Here is a 16,399-nt window from a genome sequence, read left to right as displayed (position 1 = left end):
ATGCTTGCATGTTGTTGCATGTGTTAATGTCTTTCCATCAATACTTCCAGTAGGGTTTTCTCTGTGCATGCTCGGTGTCAGATGTTGTTTCCATTGGTTTCTATAGTAGTAATGAAGGAGAGTGAACGTATCAAAGGTCTGCCGTTAATGTACGTGTGGCGTGCTGCTGCTGCTGCTGCTGCTGCTGCTGCTGCTGCTGCTCACACCTCATATTCAACAAAGTACACTGCTGTCACTGCATACAGAACTAGTTGATTGCCTTGGCAACAGCAACTCTTTGTCCCAGTGTCGTTCACGCATTCATTTGTCTATTTTTGTCTCAACACACTTTGCTGTAGTAAAGTGGCAGGAAAAGGAGCATCAGGAAGGGAAAGGAGTTTTCTTGGAAAGCGGTGCATACTCTCATTGTGTGTGTGGTGTAAACGGTCAGGCGGAGTCTGAATAGGTTTGTGTTGATATGTTTCAGGTAGAGGAACCTACATGTTGAATGGATTGTTGGGCTGGGATGGATGTGAAAATTAAGCAGTTTCAGCAGGAATGTAGATGATTCCCTACACTGGTATGCTGTGAATCCTCTCCCCTGACGACTGGCTCCGAGTATTAATATTTCATTAGCACAAATGAGATTGATCTTCTTGGTGACTCTCGACAGTATGTTAACTGGTATATAAGAGAGAGAGAGAGAGAGAGAGAGATAGAAGGAGAGATGGTGCACGGAAGAAGAGGAGGGGGAGGGAAGAAGGAAAAACAGGCAGAGAGAGAAGATCAGCTTCTCAGTTTAAGCCTTGAGCAAAGCAGAGGAGTGGAGAGGAGAGGAAACAGCTCTGTAGTTACTCAGAAGATGTGCATAGTAAGGCAGAAGCTCAAGCTTTCCTTTGATATGATGCTCAAGCTGCTGAGCTCCATCTCAATGGGTAATAGTTGAGATTCTGCTGGAGAGCTGGTGTTGGAGGCAGCGTGGAAGTACACTGGAGGGGGGGGGGTGTGGAGACCTGTAGCTTTGACCAGCAGTCTAGTAGGGCTGCTGCAGCATAAGTCAGCCTGCCTAATGCAGATGGATCAGTTGCTCCTCTTCTAATAGCACGGGTGAGAGCGCTGAGTGGAGCGGGATACAGCACAGGGGGAGGAGATCACTTAGATTAGCGAGCAGCCTAGCGCAGTGTGTTGCTCAGAGAGAGAAAGCAACAGAGACGAGGAAGAAGAGGAGGAGGAGGAGGAGGAGGAGAGCAAGCCGGGCCAGTTGCGCTCTGCTCTGCAGCAGGAACCGGGGTCCACCGTTTTGTCCTGGGGACTTTTTGATCAGAGGGGACAAGGGAAGAGCACCGCAGGTCATTAATGCTCTCTCTGTCTCTCTGCCGATGTTTTGCAGGAGTGGTGCAAGCCAAGAGGAGTCCAAAGCTGGTGGTGAGTACTATAATCTTCAGCTTTTTTCTATGCATGTGCATGTCAGCTCTTCTGAGTGAAAACAGTGCTATTTAAAGAACAAAAGATTTGATATCTAACTCTTTGCTCTACTGTTCTGCATCCAGAGCTGCCACCAGTTGTCTTTGTTTCTTTCTCAGTCTGCCACTTTGGCTTCTTTCTTTTATTGTTTTCCTCCTCTTGCATTTCTTGCCTCTCTGTTGTCATTTATCTTTGCTTTACACCCTCTCTCTCTTTCTCTCTACATCCCTCCACTCCTGCCACGCTGCCATCCTGTGACTGATTAAGCATAGCCTAGGCAGAACAGTGTAACAGTGACCAGCTGTTAGGGAGGGCAGAAAGCCACAGCTGAGGGAAGATGGGAGAGAGGCATGAAGCAAAGATAGGGGGAAAAAAGGATGTGGATGAAGGAGGGGAAGACCAGTGGGGAGATGGTTTGTCCCACAACAGTGAATCACTATGATAGCCCCACAGATACAGAGGATACACTGAGGCTAACAGACAGGGAGAAGGGGGCAATGACAGAAGAGTGAGCTGGAAGCAAAGCAGAGGGAGATTGGGGAGACTGGAGGAGAGATTGCAACAGATTGCAATGTGACTCGTAGTTGTGACGGATAACAGAGGACGGGGAAAGAGCAGCTCTGTGAGCAGCGAGAGAGGCTCTTTAAGGGACAGTGCAGTTATTCAGGAGTTTAAAGAGCAAACGCCTCCTCGTTTTTACGACTCGTCTCAACCTGATAAAAAAATCAATACGAGCTCAGAAGAGACGCCAGTGCAGCCTTAAATTACTGTCACCCTAATTCACCCCTGGAGAGCCACCGAGTTACAGTAGAAGGACGTTTCCTCTGGACAGGCGCATCCAAGGTCAGAGATGGGTTCAATTCCCACAACTTGAGTGGAAGAAAACCTCGTCCTGTTTCTCTATCAGCATGAAAGGCCCCTCAGCTGGCTGGATATTAGCATTAGGATTAGTTTGAAATGGTTTCAGTCAGGGCTGTGGGTGTTACCTATTCAGGTCACATGTCACGGAGGAGGGAGGAGGGAGGAGGGATGGGGGCTTTAAGGGGGTCGAGTGGGACCGATAGTGGCACCGCCTGACTGTCACTTTGGATTAGCTTTCCAGTGAGGAAAAAGCCAGTTTTCCCCTCTCTGTGTTATGTCAGTGAAATGTCACACTGCAGGCGACTTCGTGCCAACCCAGAACAACCATTTTGCCTCCAGTTCAGAGTCTAAATAAATGCTCACAGTAAACTCCCATATGAAGGAGAGATTGTGCTGTCTCAACCCATTAAAGAAGTCTCCAGTGCTCAGATGAGGAGTCAATTTAGCATGGCTGTTGTCCTCATTAAGAAGCATTACTGGAATATTTGACCCTTCGTCTCGTACAGTGTGATGAGCGAGAGACTGTGCGATGACTTCTCTAGCATTTCATGCACAGGTTTATTATTCATACCAGATCAAAAAGGATTCAGTTGTCATATTGCTGTTTGCGTTTTCTCAGTAAGGCTCATTTCTCATAAAGCTGTTAAGTCTTTTGTAATATGCATCTGCAAGTAATAACATATGTACATTCTCTGGTTGCAGAAACAGGCCATAAATACTCATACTCTATATATTGTCTAAGCGGGTGTTCAGACCAAAAACAGCCTTGCGTTAAAACAACACAAGAGGCTTCGTTGGTGGGGGCGTGTTGCTTCGTGACACAATTAAAAAACGAATCAGGAAGTCCAGTTTGAGTAAGAGATCCGTCAATCTGAAAGATAATTAGATGCCAAAACACTGCACGACGGTTCGCCGTACAGAATTTTACAACTCAGGTTGAAGTTTTTTAGATTATTTTGCTGGAGCCCCGTGTCGCCAGACTGAGGCTGCATTTTTATATGCAGAGCCGATGTCGGTCTGAATGCGACCCAATATGCAAGATCAACACTGAATATTTTAATTGTTTAGCCGTTTTTATTTCACTGTTAAAACAGCCGATGATTTTAAGCAATTTAACTGAGTAGCAATACAATACTCACAGTATTTATCTCCCACCCACCAGGATTCTTCCCTGCTGTTGAGATTTTACAATCGCTTTCATGCCAGATTTTATACATTCCTGTTTCAATTGAGACCAACCTTGACTCCATGCATAGGTCTCCATGCTCAGGATCTTCTGCTATAAAAAAAGAGTCATGGTATTCATAGAAAGAAATATCTTTGTTCATTGACATTCCCTCACATTTCAATCTGTCTTTGTCTCGCAACCATGGAAACCGAGTCATTTCTTCTCGCTCCAGCAGCAGTTTTTACTGAGAGATATTCTACTGCAATGTCTAAAAAAGATGACCTTGAACACTTTTTCTTTCTCTTTGTCCTCCATCAACACTTTTCTCACTCATCTCTTTCCCCCTATATCTCGCCCTTATCACTGACTCACTTACTTTCTCCTCTGTGCCCTCTACCTCCATCTTCTGCTTATTTCCACCCCCATCCCTCGCACACATACACCTCTCACTCTGTTTTTTTCTGTCCAACCAGCACCAGTTAGAGAGGAAAGACAGCCAGAGCAGCTCCCAGCACAGTGTGTGCAGCCATCGCAGCACCCACACCGATTCTCCCAGCCACCCACCCTCTGCCATGCCCAGTGAGGCTGTGGCTCCCACTCCTGCTGCCCCCACCCAGCCTCTGCCAGGCCTGCCCCCCCAGGACCCTGCAGATGGCACCCTTACTCTCCAGAAGAAGCCAGACCCCTTTAAGATTTGGGCGCAGTCCAGGAGCATGTACGAGAGCCGACGTGAGTAGAATCCACTTCTAACCTATTTAGGGAATTTTAAGGTTTTGCTGACTTAACAGTTTAAACTCTAGGTTTATCCTCTAGCGACATTACAGACATTTTTAACTTCCTAAAAGGGGGAATATGGCCTGAGATCTGGCAGGAGATGTTTGATGACTTAGATTCAAGATGAAAGCAAAAAAATAATAATAATTGTGGAATGACCTGCTTAAAAATCTGACACTTTTTTTGTAGATCTGCTTTTATGTAACTATTTAAAAGAAATTTCTGCCATCGAGTTGAATGAGAAGATAGATACCACTCTCATGTTTGTACGGTAAATATGAAAGCTACATCCAAAATCTGGTTTTCTTAGCTCAGTTTGTTTATTTTTGGTAAAACACCGCAATCCGCCATTTCACAGTACTTATGTGCAGACTATTTCTTACTTTAGAGGTGCTGATGGGCGGTTTTGTGTCTTCGGACAAAGCCAGGCTAGCTGTTTCCTCCTGTTTCCAATCTTTATGCTAAGCTAAGCTGACCAGATAGAGACAAATTGGTATCAATACTCTTATCTAACTCTCAAAACAAATACACAAACTTTTCAAAATGTTGATTTATCCCATTAAATAATCTTGAGCATTTTCCTTGTCTTAGCAAAGTGTTCCTTTTAATTTCTATTCTATTTTATTCTGTTATTATTTCTTCTGCTTTTCTGTTAAGATTTTGTTAAATCACTTTGAGTTTAGTACTGTAAAATGGTTACTGTATGATTTGGGGATTAGACATGGATGTGAGGAAAAATATGATCCAATAGATAACGGCTAGGTGGATTGTTTTAAACCGTAATGCCCACTGGTTGAATAGTTAGACCTTTTTGATATAGTGAAAAGACATGTCTGATTGTTTCGCTTAGAGTGCATCAGCAAATGTATTTCTTCAGTTGTGGTGAAGTAGTAGAAGAATCACAGCTGTGTGTACAGTGTGACAACCACAGGGCACATCTCTGTCTTTGTGTGTTTGTGTCTGTTAAACCCCTTTTTGTATGTTTACTAAACATTTGTGTGCTTACTGAGTCACAACTGATCCTGTGACAAAAGGTGGAGTGGTGTGGTGGTATGTGTGTGTTTGTGTCAGTCGTTGGCACACTGTCCTTGCCGTCCTCTAGCCTGAAAAGAACCGTCAAGTACAACAAAACAAAGAAAAGCATGTGTGTATTTTCCTGCCAGTGCAGGGACAAGACACACTTCACCTTTTAAACCACTGACCACAGTTACATTATCAGCAGCCAAACAGCTTGTCTCACACCCTTGTTTAGGAAAAACAGAGTATCCAAAATCCAAAACTGGAACAGTAGAAAGTAGGCAGGCAGCCTCTCGGTACGACTCCTCAATATCATTTGCAGTCATGGCCTATTCTTGCATTATTCATAGGGAAACACTGTGAGGGTGTCAAACCACTTATTTTCTGTCTCTGATAGAAGAGCCTGTGAGGAAGGAGAAGGATCTTCTAAAATAACGGGTTCACTCGACTGCTCTGGCTGAATTACATCTTTCAGACCTCTTGTACTTGTAGCGGTGGCGATGTTTAAAGGGACAATAGGTGTGTATATGATGTGAAATACATCTCTGTGATTGTAGAGGGGATGGTGTATATGGCAAGTCTGCTGCGTTAGCTTGTCGCACATTGTGATTGTTGCCAGCCACACATGCGCTCGCCGTGTATTGCAGTGTTGGTTAACAATCATGGCTGCCTGTAGAATCTAGGACTGCTGCTGATTAAATATTAACTGGGCCCGGAGAGGGCTGCTTTAAGCTGCGGCTGATTGGTATATCTGTTTGATAACCCCTGAAGGATCTGCAACCCCCTTTTGAGTCGGCGGGGGGAGGACGGGGAGACTCAATGAAACAAGAAAGAGAGAAGGAGACAAAGAATGACAAAGAGGCCTAGATTCTCTGTCTGTATTTTCATAAGTATTCAAGTGACACTTTGTGAGGAGGGGATTCCATGCGTTTATTGAGTGCAATAGAAAAGCAATATTTCAGTGGCAGGACAATGAGCTTTAGGGAATTTAGTTTCCCTGAATGCTTCTCGTCACCTGTCGCTTGATGTGGCACACAGCCGTACCTTTTACTGTTCGTTTACACGTCGATCACCACTCTATAGTCACCGGAGGAGGGCATTTACAAGTCTAACCGCAGCAGTTAAATTCACGCCACGCAAGTTATCAGGGGAAGAGGAGAGCTGAAGCTAATGGGTTCACTACTGGCCTTGCATGGCAGCCGTGTAGACAGCAGGCGGTGCACGAAGAAACGGCCTGTGCCTCCTGCGAGTACTGGCCCTGTGGGTTGAACAGACTGACACCAAATTGCCTGTGTCCTCCTCCACAGTCTGCTCTGTCCATGGCGAGATGCAAATGTGTGGTGAATTGTGTGTGTGATGGAAAGCAGGAGAGAAAGTGAACCTACAAGTCCATGTGTGTAAGAAAGGTTCAGTTAGAAACAGGGGCTAATAATAGGGATCGCCATTGAGTAACTTGTCAGACCACAGGTCACTAAGTATGATGAGGTCACAGTGTGAGACTTTGCAGCCTAGTTTGTGGTCTACACATGAAAACAAGGAGCTCACCGAGGCAGTGCTGCGGCGAGGGATGGAGCAGCTGTTGATCCTGACGCTAATAGAAACAAACAAACGGCTTATTGATCAGCGATTACACAACTGGGACGTGGATTTGTGATAATGAGACAAAACGAGAGACAAAACGTGTTGATTTAGAGCAACAAGCATTCAGTGATTAGCCTACATAGATGCTAATCAGTCAGCGCTGAGCGGAGCCTGCAGGTCTTTGGCAGATTTGGTGGAGATCACTCCGTGGAGTCCCCTCACTGTTTCTCTTGTGTATTTCAGTGCCAGATTGCCAGGAGCAGGACATTTTCCTTTGGCGGAAGGATACAGGCTTCGGCTTTCGTATCCTGGGAGGAAATGAGCCCGGGGAACCTGTAAGTATCCCTCCACCTTCCCATCAATCGTTTATAACAATAGCTGATGAATTAAGAGATGCAAGTGTACGTACACACTCATACACCCCGTCCATACTATTGCTGATAATTAATGAATGAATCTCTGACTGTCTTTTTTCTTAGTATGCTTCACAGTTCTATAAGAGCTTCCCTGTTTCATTAGTTTCCTTTTCCTCCTACTTCTGTGTTTAGTCTGTCAGAGTAGCAGAAAGTCCTATCACACTGTCTAACTGGAGCTGTTGCTCTCTGGAGGATCATATAGACAGCTTGTTAAAAGAAGCAAAGGCCTTACCCACAATCCCTCTGGTTGTACGCCATATATTTGTCTTAAAAGGAGGGAGCAGGAGGGAGAGTGGAAGGCACATATTGAGGAATAGAGGGAAATAAGATGGCAGCAGGCTCCAGGTCTACCCCACAGGAGATAGTACTTGTTGTTTGTGCCAAAAGGTGTTGCATGGTGGTTTCTGCACTTGTTTCTGTCAGAGCTGTGTGTACACGCCCACACAATGCCTAAAGCACACAAGCTTCTCCGTGGCCTCAATAGGCTGCGTTGGCCTTCTTGGTTTTCTCCGAACGTCAGCCACGAAAACCTTGAAGTAATGCAAGAGTAGACTCTGAAACGCTGCCGTGTTTAACAGATTAATTCAAAATCAGACGGAGATAAGTCACTATGAGTCATTGCGCTCTTTTGGCTGGGGCGTTTAATTTACTGCAATTTAATGACATTTAATTAGCCATAGTACTGTATCATGATCATAAAAGCTACTGTAGTCACGTCAGTCTGTTGATTGATGATACAATGAATTACAGCGTTGTTTAACAAAAGTCAGTAATCCGTTACATTGTGTGTGCTTTCCTTTCTCCAGATCTACATAGGGCACATAGTGAAGTACGGGGCAGCAGATGAGGACGGACGCCTGCGGTCGGGTGATGAGCTCATCTGTGTGGACGGCACGGCGGTGGTGGGCAAGTCTCACCAGCTGGTGGTGCAGCTGATGCAGCAGGCCGCCAAACAGGGCCATGTCAACCTCACTGTCAGACGCAAGTCCCCCGGATACGGAGGTGATGAGAGTTTTACATAAAACTATGTGTATTCATACATGTGTCATGCAGTGTCACATGTATGTTACATAAACATAATGCACACCGCTTGCTCTTGTGTGCAGACTATCTTTAACCTTGACAAGGTTACTGACATGAATACTTGAATGTAAAGTTGATGAAATGCATGAGTAATACTTGTCTAACCAGTCTGCTCTCTTCCTCCTCGTCCCCAGTGTCAAAAGGAGAAGGTGACGTCCCCCCGTCGCCGGCCTCCTCCCACCACAGCAGCACCCAGGCGCCCAGCCTGACAGAGGGCAAGCGGACCCCCCAGGGGAGCCAGAACTCTCTCAACACCGTCAGCTCTGGCAGCGGATCTACAAGCGGCATAGGCAGCGGCGGCGGTGGCGGCAGCGGGAGTGCGGTGGTGCCTGCCTCCCTGCAGCCGTACGATGTGGAGATCCAGCGCGGAGAGAACGAGGGCTTCGGTTTCGTCATCGTGTCGTCTGTTTCCAGGCCCGACGCCGGCACCACCTTTGGTAAGTGAGGCAGGCTGAGCCGGAGCTAGTTGAGATTGACAGGGACTTCTATTCAGCTTGACATTAGAATTTATTTTGTTTACTATAGGCTGACAATTTAGACTTTAACCTGATTCAACAGGTTGATTGTTTGGGCATTTGTAATCTGTATTGGTGCATGTTACGTGAAAAGAGTTTTTCTAAAGATCATTGTTTCTCTCTGTGATTAGTTTATTCTCCAACTGTGAGCAGCATGCACAAACAACCTTAAAACAGAGAAATATTTTGGTCTCAGAGCATTATTCTTCAGCGGTTACCAAAGTATGAAAGTATATGTAAGTATGAGTACAGATAATATGGCCTAGATTGATTTATCATCCATTTTTTTCCAGTACTTCCTGGCAGTTTATAACAACATTCCTAATGTTTTAATTGCAAGCATAAATCACACTTAAGACTTTTCAAGATCTGCAGATACCCTGAACAATTTTGATCTCAAGAAACCTGAGACTTATTGTATAAAACGCCTCTAGTCCCCCACACATACCTCCAGCAAAGACACATGTCCACAAAGCCACTGAGCCACTGAATCCCACTGAGTAAATTACAATATAAATCTACTCCTCATTGAGTTTCCTCCACTTTATGAATAGCAGGCGAGTGGCGTTTGACAGGAGTGCATTTAATGCCACAGACCGAGGTCACAAACCTACTATCATGAGCTTAGGGATAAAGAAATCTCCTCATGTGCGGAGCGCACTCCCTCAGGATCAGTCTGTCTGCAGCTCTATCACAAACACCATCACTGCAGATTCATGCCTCACAGCTGCCCTCACCAATTCATTCAGCATGTAATTGAGGTCTACTCAGCACACTCCATAGCTGTCTATACCATTTACGTATCACGGCTAAACAGCAGAATTGCATGTATTAAAGTTGCTCAGGCATTGATGAGGAATTGCAGATGTCCTCCTCGAACAAATTTGGTGTTAACCTCCGAGTGATGAATTTCCAACACCAATGTCACACCAAGGTCCCTTGTATAGTTAGCCATTATGATGATGTACTGTGGTGTGTCACGGGCAAAACGCAAGAATGGATGAGACGTTAGCCACACTGAATGTCCAGGGAAAATACGAAAAATCATTGATCCCATGGGCTAATGGTGTAACTCTGCAAAATGCGAGAATTAATGTGTTATTTATAGTGGCACCAGGGAGAGTGCTAGTCAACAACCTTGTCTAAACGTCTTGTAGTCCTTTTGAGGTTCCTGTTTTTGCTGCTGCATCGCTGCACTCCCCCGCTCTGCTCCGTCACTATTCCTCTTGGGACGACGAGATGAATGGACTTTGTGCTTTCATGTGCTGATCTGGGATCGCATCCTGCGCTCACTCTCCTAATGGATTCCAACCATGTGGGACACGAGCTGAAATCTGACAGGAATGTGTATTGCTAAAAAAAAAAAAACACAACATGGCTCTGAGGATTCTTCCAGGGTGTTTGTCAGTCGCGAGAAGAACAAAGCAGTTTCAGCGGATTCAATCTCCCATACATCATGGATACATAAACCATGTTTCTCCAGTCCAGCAGGGCTCATCCCCCCTGTCACCCCCTCCTACTATGACCTGGGGTTGTGTTTAGCAGATTGGTTATTAAATCCTGGGTACTTGCCACACCCTGTAATGTCCCACATCTCATTATTTACATAGAGTGACAGGATTCAAGCGCATTTTTCAATCAAGACAGAGGGAGGGTAGCTGCGAAGTGAGGTGATGTAATAAATATGGATGTTGCAAAAATACTGGATGGAAGGTGGGGGAGTGCAGGGAGGAGCAGAGATAAAGGGAGTGAGATGGAGGAGAACTGGAGATCCCCAGGGTCTGTTCAGAGTGTCTGTGTAAACAAGATGTGCTGTATTGAGCACTGTCACTCAGGTGCAGATTGTATTTCTTGCAGTGCTTGTATAGGCCCCATGACTAGTACCATATATAAGCTGCAAACCTCACCTCAGCATGCTCCTCTTTAGGAATCTTTATCATTTTCTGAGCTGGTCAAGATGCCACAGCTCAATTACCTGAACGTCTTACACTGCAGCAGCGATTGTACGCTCATTGATCCCTGGCAGGGAGGTTTAGTCATGATGCTGTGACCAGTGTATTGATAGGCTGTCAAGCGTTAGCCAGTGCTGACCCTCACCAGTGGCATATGATTCACAGCCCATTGATTTATACGTCAGACGATGGGGGCGGAGGACAGAGCCGGCATTTTTCCCACTGAGCCCATGAAGTGACATTATACAGTTTGACCCTTTCTGAGGCATCTAGTATTTTGCATGTGTACTGATTGCATTAGAACTCAGTGATTTGGATGATTAACCTTTCTTTTCATCTCTTTCTCCCTGTTTCCTTTCTGTCTTTTTCCTTTTCTAAAATACAAATCATTAAAACCAATCAACACAATCAATCAAATCATCACCACACACTAATTCTTACACACACAAACAAATATGTATGTTGACACAAAAGCTGGAAATGCTTGTGTGGCCATGCCCCACAAAATAGGACGCATCATCGAGGGCAGCCCGGCGGACCGCTGCGGGAAGCTGAAGGTCGGGGACCGAATATTGGCTGTGAACGGCTGCTCCATCACCAACAAGTCCCACTCGGACATCGTCAACCTGATCAAGGAAGCCGGGAACACAGTCTCACTCAGGATCATCCCGGGTGATGGTAAGGCTTTTGGCTTCCAGCTTCACATTGCTGTTGCATAATGCAGCACGATGTGACTTATTCATGGATGTAGTGGGAAGGAAAGGGCACTGCTGCTCTTCACAGGCAAGAGCACTTTTCATCAGGGTGTGAACCCTGGTATCTCGGAGAGTGAGTCATTGAGTAGGAGTAAGAGGTGAAGTTGCCCCCAGAAACTACTGTAGCACTTCTACAATCTTCTCTCCCTTTCTGCTTTTTGTTTATTTTTCTTCGCCGGATATCTTTTGCAATATTTTGTGTTAGTTTGAAAGGATTAAAAACGCTGCTCTCATTTAATCAAGTGCTTCCTGTTGGTGTTAATCTCTTCGGCTTAGTTGAGGAAAGGAAATGGAACTGCATAATATCGCAGCACAAGCAGTTTGCAACCTAAAGCTCCACATTTTGGGTGAAACATGTCAAGTGCTGCAACGAGGGTGCTTGTTACTGGCTGACTGGTGAACCAATGAAAACACTTGGGCAGTGCTGTAATGTAATACCCTCCATAGAGGCAGAAAATGAAGCTCAGTTAGGACTCACTTGTGTGTGTACATGCACGATGCAAAGTTTCCCGGAAGAAAACATGGCCTGGCCTTGTAATATGTGAATGATGGCATTTATTGATCCACCATATTCTCATCTTAAATCTCATGAAAGATGTTTGTGGCAACAGCAAACTGTTCACCTCATAAAAAGAAAGAAAGGTGGCCGTGAGGAGGTCATATTTCTTGGCGTAATGAGGAGAGAGTGAGTAAAGGAGCCTGAGACAAATGAGTCAGACTGATGATTTACACCTGCTTGTGTCCGTGGAAACTAATGCGTGCTGCACTGTTCTTGTAGGTGATAAGATAGAGTTGAAGAGATGCAAACTAAGACAGTTGTCCTTGTGTTTTTTCTCCCTCCCGGAAAAGAAGATGAAACAAAAATCATGCAAGTCATGTGTATTTTTTTCCTTTACTGATGGTTTTCTTTCATTCAGTTGGGGCCAGTGTTGTCCATGAGCAAATGGCACATGACAACATCACAGGCGGTTAGCGTCAGGTCTATTAGAGCCTGTGGGCGGTTCAGTGAACTCTTCTGGACAGTAACATTTTGTTCTCCAGAGTGTCTTTTGAAAGCACAGCTGTGGGCAAATGCATTTAACAAAAGCAGTCACTTCATTTTAGCTCCGTTGTTTCTTTTTTTAAATGTTAATTTGTCTGTTTCTTTGCAGAATCTTCCAATGCTTCTCTGCTGACTAATGCTGAGAAGATAGCTACCATCACCACCACACACACACCTCAACAGACCACAGAGTCCCGGTAAGTGATGATGCATCCATTTTTTAAATGCGTAAATGCAAATGTCTTTCTAGAATATATTCTTTAATCCAGCACAACGTGTATTCATGTGAGTTTCTCTTTTTTTTTTTTTAAAGGAATAACTCAAAGTCGAAAGGAGCTCCACCTCCTCCACCCATACAAAGTCAGACACAGGTAGGAATGGATGTTTTCACTCCACAGTTAATGATCGTCTGGGTTTTACATCAATACATAAATTACAGGGTTTCCACCAGAAAAGCCGCCCGGCAAAGGAGTAGGGTTTATTCACCAACAAATAGCTTAAACTGTACACACACTGCACTGCTACGTTCACAGCTATAACACAGCCGAAACCGATAACTGATAATTACCTGCTTCTTGTGGCCGATAATGGTAACACTTCATTTTACAGGTCCGCAAAATTCATGGTAATTAGGTAATAATTAGCAAGTAACCTATTTGAAATTTCTTTGGAATTACTGCCAAATTACCCTAATATTTACCTCAAAATGTATCAAAAATGTCTTTATTGTAAACATTATTTAATAATTATATGCTAAAATAGCATATAATGGTTAAAATAGGGCCCTTAGGCTTTAGAAGCGTTGTGTGCGCTGCTCTTCATCGGAGGTGGAATACCAGAACTAATAGAAGACACTTGTGATCAGGCACAAATCTCACCATTGTGTGACTTATTGATTGCACAAATGTAAGCTAGTAGCTAATGTGACGATTCAGGGAGTTTTTTTAAGAAATTTCAAGTTATTTGCTAATTATTATCTATTTACCAGCAGACATGGAAATAACGCATATCAATGAACTTTGTATTCTTTTCCTGGAAATGTATTAAATAAATTACCAGCTATTGGGAAATAGCGGAATATAATTATTAAATCAGTAATTGCAAAGACATTTCAAATAGGTTACTTGCTAATTATCACCTAATTATCTTGAAATTTGAAGTGTGAAATTTGAAAAGTGTTACCGTGATAATTTCCCATTTTTTATATTTTAAAAAAAAAGTTCATAACCTGAAGTTTATGCACACCTGAGGGTAAGAAATGCTAAGATGGATGCTGTAATATTCCATAGCTCTGGCCTAACCAAATCTAACTGACATCACTATTGTTAGCACAACAAAAACAAAGTTTTGACTCTTCAAATGTTCAGTTATTTTTTCTAGTAAAGTGCATCAAAAAACTTGTATTGCAAATTGCAATCATGTTGTCTTCCTCTGAAACTGTGAAAAACATCCACACCGGCGACAACATGTTTGGTTTTCTAATTAGCGTGCTGCACTTGTTGTTGTATCGGAGTATGTAGATGCTGCGCTTGTTAAGTCAATGAAAGTAATTTGGCTTCATATTATGAGCTGATAATTCATAGGCTATAATTTCATCATTGGAATAACACATCATAATATAAATTTTCCATCATAGTTTATCAGGCCTGATATACTGTATATTGTATATCCATCTAATTTGACCTCTTTTGTTTATCTTGAAGTAAAAGTTCTACAGTGTCTTTTCAAATGAGCGAGTAGTTTCATTGTGAATAAAGCTGATTTTGGGAGAGACCACACTTGTGTTGGGAGGGAACTTCTGATGAGTATGGTAAGTTTTAAGTACAGCCCTTGTGATGCCCTTGTGATGCCCTTACTTAGTGATCTGTACTCTGCTCACAGACTCGTTTGGCATTAATTATTCATGCATTCCAGGGTATTGTACTGCCATTGACATTTTGTGAGTTTTTGTGGGACAAGGCTTGATTAGTCCTGAAGTTCGGACTCACCTTTGTGCACCATGGATTAGTCACTCCTCCTCTCTGACTTTCTCTTTATCGCTCCTTTTGTGTCACACAGGATGCTGAGTTCTACTCTGTAGACCTCGAGCGGGACAGTAAAGGTTTCGGCTTCAGCCTGAGAGGAGGACGGGAGTACAGCATGGACCTGTATGTGTTGAGACTAGCGGAGGACGGGGCTGCTGTCAGAAATGGCAAGATGAGGGTACGAAACCATAATAGCTGAATTTGTAACTTCAGGAAATTTCTCTTCTTTACATGTTCGCACACTGTTAATGAAACGCTACCATTAGCTGGCTGTGACAGTAACGTGGCCTCTGGCTGTTTCAGGTGGGAGATGAGATCCTGGAGATTAACGGTGAGAGCACAAAGAACATGAAGCATTCACGTGCCATTGAACTGATCAAAAACGGTGGTCGGAGGGCGCGGCTTGTCCTCAAACGGGGAGACGGATCTGTACCTGAATATGGTAGGTAAACATGTTGCATTGTGTTTGTCCTCTTCCTGTAAATAACACTGCTAATGCCGGCATTGAAGTCTTATTATTGTTCCAGCTGTACACAGAATAAAGCCTCTTATCTGCTTAGTGCACCCCAGGGACATATACTCTGATTTCCATGAATTGTATTACTGTAAATGATAAACATTTAACAGAAAGACAATTTCTGATCCATGCATTTAAAGCGAGTCTCATAGTTTCAGCACAAGATTGAGCTGTCAAATATTATTGATCAATGAAGGAATGGTTGCCACAAACGCTTGTTCAGTGATTTTGTACTCTATAGGATCTGTAGCACAGATGTTTTACAGCTGAAGTAATATTCCCTCCCAAGAGCTGTACGCTCTGCTGATGGATTATTCCTCTCACAGTTTGAGTCATGTTGTTGTACTTCTCAGCGTTATATTCTGGGGTTTAATTTCTGACTCTTTTCCCCCCTCTCAGATGGATTTGTGATACTGTATAGTATTTTCTTATCTTTCACAACGAACCCCTTCGTCTCTCTATTAAGATGTAAAACAGCCTCTTGTCTGTTTTATTTGTTTTCTCCTCTCTATTCCTATCTTCTTTCTCTCTCTTGTCGCTGGGCTCTTCCTCCTCTCTCCAGCGATGATGGCTCCTCATCTCGCTGTTGGTACAATGAGGAATGACAAGATGGGAGAGCCCTGTTTCTACCTAATGGGCCAAAATCAGACCACGGTTTGTAGCCAAAAGTCTGTCCCGATCCACTCTCCCTGTCATATTTTTCCTTTCAGTTTTATCCACCCTTCCTTCCAGCTCATCCCTACCTGAATCCCACCTTGTGTGTGCGGGTGTGTTGACATAGTGTGCATGCTTTATGTCTTGTCATGCCTGAATTAAACTTAATTTAACTTCTGTGAATCCGTACACGCACAAACCCTCCTCCTCCTCCGCCAGCCCCACACCAGATATTTTTACCGGGACTAATTTAATGCCACCTCACATGCTGCTGCCATAGCAACCTGTCTCTAATTTGGCAGACCTGCAGCCAAACGCTCCTGTTTTTTGTTTTTTTTTTGCTTCGAGTCTGTTCTTCCCAATGATGCTCACTGAGTTGTTCACCATTTTGTTTTGAATGATCTCCTAGGTGCCTGCTGTGCCATTGATAATCCCTGCCCTACACTTGCCGCTGTGTTGCACCTGCTGTTGTTGCTGACATCACCTTTGTGTCTCAACCCGCAGCCCTTTAGAGAAAACATATTACTTCAATGCATTTTATGTTTATAGATCAATTTAGATTAGCCTGATTGTTCCTAGAGATATATATATGAAAGA

The 16,399-nt window shown here is 43.9% G+C and overlaps 1 protein-coding gene across 18 annotated transcripts in view; it reads left to right on the top strand.

The window, feature by feature from the left end:
• Positions 1-16,399, top strand: part of LOC119489418 (membrane-associated guanylate kinase, WW and PDZ domain-containing protein 1-like) — a 103,255-nt gene that overhangs the window by 82,361 nt on the left and 4,495 nt on the right. For 14 of the 18 annotated variants that reach the window (XM_037771796.1, XM_037771793.1, XM_037771787.1 and 11 more), the window contains 10 exons: positions 1,370-1,404; positions 3,946-4,201; positions 7,088-7,179; positions 8,067-8,262; positions 8,478-8,780; positions 11,285-11,488; positions 12,717-12,804; positions 12,921-12,978; positions 14,666-14,809; positions 14,935-15,073. In XM_037771796.1, the coding sequence (XP_037627724.1) occupies positions 1,370-1,404; positions 3,946-4,201; positions 7,088-7,179; positions 8,067-8,262; positions 8,478-8,780; positions 11,285-11,488; positions 12,717-12,804; positions 12,921-12,978; positions 14,666-14,809; positions 14,935-15,073 (1,515 nt within the window). Of the gene's footprint in view, positions 1-1,369; positions 1,405-3,945; positions 4,202-7,087; positions 7,180-8,066; positions 8,263-8,477; positions 8,781-11,284; positions 11,489-12,716; positions 12,805-12,920; positions 12,979-14,665; positions 14,810-14,934; positions 15,074-15,710; positions 15,803-16,399 lie in introns of all 18 variants that reach the window. The other 4 variants (XM_037771799.1, XM_037771801.1, XM_037771800.1 and 1 more) reach the window with 2 other exon arrangements.

The sequence above is a fragment of the Sebastes umbrosus genome, chromosome 6, assembly GCF_015220745.1.
Source record: "Sebastes umbrosus isolate fSebUmb1 chromosome 6, fSebUmb1.pri, whole genome shotgun sequence".
Lineage (NCBI taxonomy): Eukaryota > Metazoa > Chordata > Actinopteri > Perciformes > Sebastidae > Sebastes > Sebastes umbrosus.
The sequence above is the reverse complement of the archived record's forward strand: the minus strand, read 5'-3'. Positions and strand labels throughout refer to the sequence as shown.